This window comes from Impatiens glandulifera, chromosome 5, assembly GCF_907164915.1.
Source record: "Impatiens glandulifera chromosome 5, dImpGla2.1, whole genome shotgun sequence".
Classification (NCBI taxonomy): Eukaryota; Viridiplantae; Streptophyta; class Magnoliopsida; order Ericales; family Balsaminaceae; genus Impatiens; species Impatiens glandulifera.
In genome coordinates, this window is record NC_061866.1 from 7,107,633 (window position 1) to 7,117,366 (window position 9,734).

The following is a 9,734-nucleotide window of genomic DNA, read 5'->3' on the forward strand; positions in this document are numbered from 1 at the left end:
TTTATAAAAATAAAATTGAATAATTTAATTTTGTTTGATTAATGTTGATTTTGAGAATTTATGGTTTTTTTTATTAAAAAATTTAAACGGGTATTAATATGTAATGATAAAATATATTTATTTTAAAAAAATAAAAATATTTTAATTATTGAATTGAATACTATTATTAATGAAATAAAATAATAAGTTGTGACTTGTGATTCTAAAAGACTCAAAATAAAAATTAGGTATTCAATTAGTACATGATAACAAAAATAGACTTCAAGTTTTAAAGACTAATATTGAAGACATATATATTAATCTTAACAAGCTTGATTGTTTGCCCGGAAATTAAATGACAATGATTTTCAATTAATTGAGCATTGGCTGCAGCATTTTATTTATTTTTGTTTTGTATGTATGGTTTCCTATTAATAGTGTCTCTTTAGGTTAACATTTTACTTATTTTTGCAAAAAGAGTTTATTTGATAGAATGATATAACCATTTTGAATATTACAATCTGACATAAATAGTATAAAAAAATAAACTACATAGGGATGAAGTCAAAATTTAAAGTCATTGGGTTTCATTCTAAAGAAAAAATTTGAGGTTAATAAAGGTTAAAAGAAGATATTTGAGGAGAATCAAAACTAGATATTGTATATCTTAAAAATAACTATACTATTAATCTATTATAAATTTTTAAAATGGATAATTAAAATTTTAGTAAATAATAATTTTTTATAAAAAAAATAGGCTTGTTCAAGCCTATTATAACACCTATATATATTAGTGATAATTGCAATTTTACTTAAAAATCTATAAACTAAAAAAACAAGAATATTGATTAACAACAATATTGTTGCTTGAAATGTTGAGGGTTTGAATCCCAAATACTAATATTATATATATCAATAAAAAATTTATCCATTTTTTATATCTAAAAAAAATAGGAAACAAACAAAATTAATAATAAAAAAATAATTAGTAAAATAAAACCAATATGAGTATTGCAAAAGTTCACTGAAAGTTAAATATAATATTTCATTATAACCTTGAAGAATAAAGTAACATTTTAAAGACTAAACTACAAAACTTGTGTCTAATCTAGCATTAATCTTTATATGGTCAATCTAGCATTAATCATTTTCCAGTTTGAATGATCTTCCGAGTTTCCATAATAACATCAGTTACTATTTCCTGAAAAAAGGTCAGAATTTTCCGAGTTCCCAATTGTATCAATGTCAGGAGACCTGCATATAATCCAAATATAAGAAACCCAAATGATGAACAAATGTTTATAATGAAATAATTAAGTTTGAAGTTTTACCCAGAATGTGATTCAGGTTCAGCTGAGAAATCAGTATCCATATCTGAATCAAGAAGTAGATCATGAATGGAGAAATCAAGATCCAAATTTTCAAGGAAATCCAAGTCAAATATCCCTCCTAAATCTTCTCCATTGATAGGTTCAGAAGTTGAAGCAACATCATGACTGAGGATGTTAGAATCCATGTCAAAATCTAGTCTTCCTTTGACACGATCTCTCTTGTTAACCCTTAAATTTGTCTTATCAGGAGATGAAGCAGTTATGCTATGATTCCTCTCAATTGAATAGTATGCTACTTGCTTGTTGGGACTCATTATCACAATGCAGTTGGTTGATGATATTTCGACTGGAGAAATTGAGTTATCAGTTTGGGAATTAGCTGTTGATCGAGGTGTGATTGGGACTGAAATGGGTATAGGGGATTCAGAACATTTGTTGATTTGAGGCTTATTAACACAAGACCCATTCAAGATATTATCAGAATTTGATAATTGGGTGATAGATAATGGTTGAACAACATCATTGACAGTTCTTGGGGGTAAATCCATAGATTTGTCTGCGAAAATGAAGATGGGTAAGACATTATTTTTCAGTCTGATGAGATTAAAGATCAAGAACTACAAGCTGAAATGGAAATTCACCTTTGTTTGATCTGCGACCGCGGGTTCTCTTTGCAGGTACTTGGGGATCTGTAACATTCTTGGTGCATATCTTCCTTTTAGATGATTGATTTGTGATCTGTGTTGACATGTTGGATTGCTCAATTTGGGTCTTTGGCATCGGCAACATTGGATTTGAAGGGCGATGAACAGGATAAGCTGATGAATACACTGATTGATGAAAGAATAGGTCAGCTAATCCATTCATTCATTCAACTTATAATGAAAAACAGTCTAATTTCAATTGCTGTAGCTAAATGCTAGGTTTTCTAAACAGCTTCAGGATAGATCTACTGCAATTATCAATTAGGGATTCAAATATCGATGAACTGAATGAAACAAAACGCTAGTAAATGTTACCTGCAGGAGATCCAGCAAGGAGGTTCATCCGCATAACAGAATTAGCATTAGATTGAGGCATAATAGATGGAAGAGGAACATTTCCGCAAGAACTATAAGATTTCATCGCATCTTGCATACCACTTAACAAAGACTGAATCCTGATTCTCTCGTGTTCCAAACGTGATTTCTCTTGATCAACCGTCAATTTCTGTTCCTTGAGTTTTATGTATTCATCAAGTATCGAAGCCAAACTTAACAAACCCTTCGGCGCCTACAGATACGAATTCACCTCGTTAATAAACAATGACGAAACAAAACTATCACACGAAGTAGAAAATCGTACCTCTTGAACGGGAGATCTGGAGATAAAGTCAGGTGATTCGGATCTGAAAGTGGAGCGAGTTTTTGCGCAGTTGTTGTCAGATAAGTAGCGATCGACGATGAAGGCGATCTGAACTGAAGTGACGTTACCTTTTCCATAGGTTTCTGGTTTCCTGGATATGGATTGCTTTCTCATTGTTGAACAGGAGATTGATTACAGAAACGATGTGATGGATTGAAACAAGAAGCAATGAAGAAGATGAAGGATGAAGAACAGGAGAGGGAAATATATAGCGGGGAGATAAAATAATGTGAAAGCGCGGATTATTTGAAATAACGAGCCAAATTGAAGCTGTTCTATGGACTAAACATGGTGAAACAATTTATTTTCGCGCTCTCTTTATTTTCTTTTTTTTATTCATTTTTCAATTGCGCGGTAAATTTTTGAGGCTATTTCTTCTTTCACTTTTACTTTAGGTTTTGGAGGAAAATTTGACGAAATAACCCTGAAAATATCCCTTATTTCAAAAATCATCTCTAAGTCTAGTAATATTTGCAAAAATAACCTTTTAAGCCCGTTAAATTATATATTTATCCTTATTTTTTATTTTTTTGCTTTGTTTCTTCTTCTTCTTATTATTATTATTATTATTATTATTTTTTCTTCTTTGAGGAGATTAATAAAAAACACCTTAAGACAAGACCCATCAAATTTTTCATATAATCCCGAAGAAAACATGATTTTAAGACTCAATTTTTAATTATTAACGATATAAGATATTTCTGAATTAACATCTCTCAACTGCATATCATTCATGCTTCTGTCAACCATATCTTGGAAGATCTTCTTTTGTCCTGATGCAATATATAGTTTGCGTTAACGCTATTTATAATTTGCGCATACAGATAAGAAGAAAAAATAATAGAATGTATATTGATTTCTATAGCAAAATAGTTGTAGTATAGTTGTAATTATTTCCGCATGTTATACAAGTGACCAGTGTTCGAACAGAAATCAAAATACATTTTATTCTTTTTTATTTTTCTCTGCGTGCGCAAACTATAGACTGCGTTCAGACGCAAACTATAGATTGTGTGACTGAAATATGTATTTTCTGATTCTTACAGCAACACTGAAACTCCGGTTATTTGGGTAACTCGAATCGTTTTCTCCGTCTGATTTACATGTTCTCAATCCACCGTTAACACATCAGAATGGTTTTGTTCTTCAAACGGTTGGCTAGAGTAGCGCCAATCTCATTCACCCTCTCAATCAAAACGTTGCTCCGCCACCGAACCTTAAGGGCTCGTCTACGATTGTTGATGATCGGAATGGAAAGAAGTATTAGGTATAAGCATAATAGTTCCAGGCTTCCAGCGACGGAGTAAAAGAGAGAAGAAGATATGAAAAAAAGGGTAAAATTGTCATTTCACAGGCCCAAAAAGTCATTTTTGCAAAAATATTAGGGCTGGGTTATTTTTAGAATTTCCACTATTTGGAGGGTTATTCTATCAAATTTCCCGTTTTGGACAGGCGAGTCTCACATATTTCTTGTGTTACTTTTCCGCTAGGATTTTGGACGGGCGAGTCTCTCACCTATTCCTTGTTTTACTTTTCTTATAGGGTTTTGGACGGGCAACACGCTATTTTGCACTAAATGAGCGATTCTTGATCCGCAAACATTGAGTGACGGCTTCAACGTTGACGATTTCAAGCTGGAGCGGATGGATTTCGAAGGCGATTCCACTTCTTCTTTCGACCCGTGGTAAACTTTCTATTTCCTATTTTTTTCGAAAAAAACAGCATATACCTTACAAACCCTAAACTTTTTATTTCTTACGGTTAAAGGGGATGCAGTGTTAGCAGAAGGATGGTCTCCTTGGCATTTTTGTGTTAAATCCAACCTTTGACATAACCGATGCCAATTGCAAGCTAGAGCTGATGGATTTCGAATGTGATTTCACTCCCTCTTTAGACGCCGTGGTAACTATCAATATAGACATCTAAAAGCTTATATAATAACATGAAAAATTTACCCAAAGTATGAACATAATATATTAGAAACTAAGATGTGTTTCGTTTGAGGGATTATTTCTTGAATCATAGTTTCTCATGGTGGTTCAAACTGTTCAAAGTAGTTTCTTAGTTAGAATTTATTACAATTTATTTTCAATTTCATATAACTTTAAATAAGTTTGTCATTATTCCGGATCTATATGTGAACTTTGATTTATAATCTAAAGTATCATATAATGACAAAAGTTATTCATTTCATCTATTCCAAATAATTATTTAGCTGCACTTTGTTTTGTAACAGTTAGACTCACAAATATACCCTTTATGATAAATAATAAAATAGTACTTTATTGTTATTGTGTAGTCTTTGGTTGATTTTTAGACCTTATTAGTGTAAGACATATCCGTGGATATTGATTGTGATTTAGACACTAGCTGCGATATTATGGTAAAGTATTCTATTAATCTATACATAATATATATTTTGTCCTATATTTGTCTTGTGAGCTGTAACTTCATTAACAACTATAATCATAATAAATTATGCATTATGAAATCTTTGAAATATGATCTACTTAATTTAATTTAGGAATTTAATTGAGCATCTTAGATCATATGTTTGATTTGAAGATGGTAATATTCGCAAGGTGATATGTATTATTACTTGAAATCATAATTATTTTGCTCTCTATTATTTAAAGCCTAAAACAGAGCTCGACGAGAGGAGGATTTGGATCATATAGGGTAGGGCTTGACGCTTGGCTTGAAGGATTTGCCGGATTCAGCAATTCGAATGGTGATGGCGACTGTCAAGAAGGGGAGACACGATCTAAGGTACTGCAATTAGGTTAACTTTAAACGTATACGAAGGCAAACTAATTTTCTCTTACAGCCGATAGCATTTTAAACATAAGTTTTACTATCATCTCGCTTTAATGGCGGTTAAAATAAGTCGACTACGGTTTCTGTTTTCTTTTTTGGATTCAATGTTACGATTACACCACTTTATCTGTGAAATGTTTTGTACGTTTGAGGTAGTTGATCGGAAACGAGGACTTGAATAGTATTAGGGTGAACATTCAATCGCTCCACTTTCTCCAATAGAGGTGTATACTCATACTCAAAATGAGATTTCACCTCCAACCGAGCTGTATACGTATACCCAAAATGAGATTTCTCATTTTTTCTCTTCAAAGCACGCATATTTTACTGTACACAAACGCATAAACTTTTTTTTTTATATTTCAGTCGTTAAACTTTTATTTAATTAATTTTATATATTAAATTTATTTATATAATTAATATATATAAGTTATTTATATTTTAATTTGTTTATATATTTTATTTAATTATATTTTAATTTGTTTATATTTTTATTTTTATCTAATATTTTATATTAAACTTATCTATATAATTTAATTCATTTATATAATATTTTTTATATAAAATTAATTTCTAATAATGTTTCAGATTTATAATAATGTTAAAAAAATTTATAATAATATTAAAAAAAAAATTGTGGGAGGAATACAACAATTTCAACATCTGAAAAATTATCTCCTTTTTATTTGTACGAATAAATTATTTATTTCAATTTCATATGTATTTTTTTTTATTTGTGTATTGTAATTTTTAAATTTTTAATGAATTTTTATAATTAATTTATAATTAAGTTTAAAATAATTGAATAATATTATAATATTGTGGTATAACTTATAAGTTTGTAAAGTATATGGGACAGTATTAAAAAGTTATAAAAAATGATGTAAAGAATAATATTATAAAAATATTTTTTTGGGTTTGAGAATGAGTTTTTCGGATGGAGAAGAATTACTGTTTAATGTGACATTTATACCGAGTTTGAAAATAAATTTTTCGGTTGGAGATGGTTTTAATCCGAACAAAAAAACATCTATATCAACTAGAAAATATATTTTAATACAATAAGATCGATCTTTATCAACTGATATATATATATATATATATATATATATATATATATATATATATATATATATATTTTAATATAATAAAATCGATTTATTATTTGAGATATATGATTAGTTTAAATAATAAAGTCAATTCAATAACACTATAATTATATCAATTAATCTTATGAAGTCCGAATAAATGTTACACATATATCAACTTAATTTTTACATCTTTGCTTTAAAAAACATTTTATTTAAAATTGTTATTCTATATCACTGTTTTTTACTTGATTTTGTTTAGTTGTTTTAAAAATCTCAAATATATTTGAATAAATGTTACACATATATCAACTTAAATTTTACATTTTTGCTTTATAATTTTTTTATTATTTAAAATTGTTACTATATTACTATTTTTTACTTGATTTTGTTTAATTAATTATTTAAAAATCAATTTAAAAATCTCAAACATATTTGATGTATGGAGTGGAATAACTAAATAATTATCCAACCAAAGCAATATTAGTAATAGATCAATCTTCATAGAATATATCCAATGTATTAAAACCAAATTTAAAAACCAGTGATCCATTAGTTTGGGATCATGTGTTTATAAGACACAAATAGCACATGAACTAATTTAGACAAATTATAATGAATTCAAATATTTTAGACTAATTAAGAATGAATTCAAACCAACACAAATAATAACAATGATCATCATAATTAGACTAATTTTATTTGATCAATCTCCCCATCCACCCCACCAAAAAAAAAAAAAAATTTGAAATCACAACATATAAAAGATTTGGCCATGTACCCACCCATCAAGAACCCTAAACCCCAAAGATAACAATACTCTTTGTTACAAAGCATTCTTAAAGATTGTGAACATAACATGTTACAATAAAGACACAAAGTTGATTAAGGAATTGACCATTTTGAAATCTAAACAAAATTCTCTCTAAGTATTATATCATATGCTTTTTCTGGTCTGCAATTGCCCACCAAAGGATTCAATCTGAAAGAGAATCCGTCTCATTCTCCTCTCGAAAATCATACTCAATCACCAAACCAAGATTGTCAACTAATTTGTGGTGTTTGAGACATCCTGCACACTGAAAACCATAAAAAGCTGAATTTCTTCTTCTTCATGTTGATGATCATTCTGTTCATAAAATTGTTCATACCTGCACAAAAACAGTTCCTCGTTCATAAGCTAATCTGTTTATCATCCTCTGTGTTCTCTCCCCACATGAATTGCAAGTGAAACGAAGTAACATACTTCTTCTTGGGAGTTTTAGGTCTATAATTGCTTCCTGAAGTCAAATAATGAAGTGAAATTAATGGGTTTAACTCCAAATCAACAATATAGCAAACATAGACAAAGAAGAAGAAGAAAAAACCTACCTTTGAATCATCCCCTGTTTCAATGGGTGCTTCTTCATGACGACTGTCACCCAAACAAGCAGCAAGTGGAAACCCACTTCGATTATCTGCTCCAGCTACTTGAAAAGAAATCCGCAATCTTGAGAAGGAGAAGAATTAGAAGATAAAAGAGAGACAGACATTTAGACAGAACAAAATTGAAGACGAATAGATAGTTGGCTGACCTAGAAGATATTGAGATCGGTCGAGAAGGAAAGTTGAGTCTTAAGAAGCTATTGAGGGAGGAATTGGGTCTCCGAGAACCGACGTAGCTGATGGAAGAGAAGGTTTTGAAGCTGCAAGCAATTGCTGCCATGGCCGATTTGGGTTTCTTCTTCTGTCTAGGTATGATAACAAAGGTTTATCTTCCACAAATTTTTTTCTGCAAGAATTCAGCGTTAATTTGCTACATTTTGTTTTTCTTAAACAAATTTTATTAATGAATTAATTTGCTACATTGACCCAAGGGTCCAAGAAACTGGCCCAAAACTTTAGTAAAGCCCAAAACTTAATATATTTTTCTATTAGTCTGTTTTTATGGGGGAAAAGGTTGAGAAAGAAAGAAGTTTTTGGTTTTCAATTATTATACCAAAGTAAAATGAAGAAAGAATAAAAAAATGATAAAAAGGTCTAATGCAAGAAAGAGATAAAAATAAGAAAAAAGAAAAAAAGAGAGAAATAATTTAATTTATTGATTCATGTTTGTTTGTATGAAGATTACAATTTGAAACCGCCCCGTGAAAACTGAACCGAATTGTTCCGTTTGAGACGGTTTTTTTCCGAAACCGAACTAGGATGGGGCGGGGATGGTATTTGTGTCCCCCGCCCCGATTTCACCCCGATTCTGTCCCGAATACCATAAACATAATTAAATATATTAAATCACTAATATATTTATTTATTTACTATATTTTATAAGAGTATTAAAATTATTTCTTTATAATAATATAAAATTTTAATATATTACAATATATATTATATTAAAAAAATCGTTTATATAATTTTATTGTATAATATTTATTTATTTTTTTTAAATAAAAATTATTAACGGTGCCCCGCGGGATTCCCCGAAACCGAAAAAACCGAACGGGGCAAGGGTGGTATTAAAAAAATTCCCGAAATTAAAACGGGCCGGCGACCATCCCCGAACCGCCCCATTGCCATCCCCTATTTGTATCTAATTCAATATATTTTATGTGTCTTTAATTTAATAAGTTGTCTAATGAATGTGTTATTATTTATTGAATTCTGAATTTGGGATCAATTTATGCCGAATTGCCTTATATATAATTTCTCCAATCACATTTTTTTTAAGGTGTCTGCTTAATATGTTGAATCTCTTATTTGTTGGTGATGTTACCTCCTAATTGTAAGTTATTCATTATTTTCTATTTTTATTGGCAAATTCATATTTAGGTTGCATTTCAAGTTTAGAGAGAAATATTAAAATAATATGTTTAAGTTAGTTTATAATACTGGTATTTGTTCCTAGGCTCATTTACCCAATCTTAATAATAAGTTTTCTGTTTAAAATGATATATTAAATAATATTGTAAACATCTTCTTAATTATAATAATATGTGTGGTTTTTGTTATAGATTCTCTATTCTTCAACAAGTGGTGGGTGATTTTCAAATGTTGACAGTCTCATTGGCATTTTGGGGCTTAAGAAAGATTTGAAACTATCTTGAATCATTCTTTATCATTTAGTGTCATTTCTAAATCC

General features: G+C 29.6%; 2 protein-coding genes across 2 annotated transcripts; both read right to left on the minus strand.

Annotated features, from left to right (window-relative positions):
* Positions 1–1,005: 1,005 nt before the first annotated feature.
* On the minus strand, positions 1,006–2,860 carry LOC124940634. Its single transcript, XM_047481157.1, has 5 exons — positions 2,655–2,860; positions 2,330–2,582; positions 1,952–2,140; positions 1,311–1,866; positions 1,006–1,233 (listed from the first exon to the last, which is right to left on the minus strand). The coding sequence occupies exons 1-5, from the start codon at positions 2,826–2,828 to the stop codon at positions 1,167–1,169; spliced, it is 1,239 nt and encodes a 412-aa protein (XP_047337113.1). The 5' UTR covers positions 2,829–2,860; the 3' UTR covers positions 1,006–1,166.
* Positions 2,861–7,378: 4,518 nt separating this feature from the next.
* On the minus strand, positions 7,379–8,396 carry LOC124940448 (uncharacterized protein C24H6.02c). The gene is made up of 4 exons (XM_047480969.1): positions 8,194–8,396; positions 7,991–8,108; positions 7,771–7,899; positions 7,379–7,698 (listed from the first exon to the last, which is right to left on the minus strand). The coding sequence occupies exons 1-4, from the start codon at positions 8,322–8,324 to the stop codon at positions 7,597–7,599; spliced, it is 480 nt and encodes a 159-aa protein (XP_047336925.1). The 5' UTR covers positions 8,325–8,396; the 3' UTR covers positions 7,379–7,596.
* Between the last annotated feature and the right edge of the window lie 1,338 nt (positions 8,397–9,734).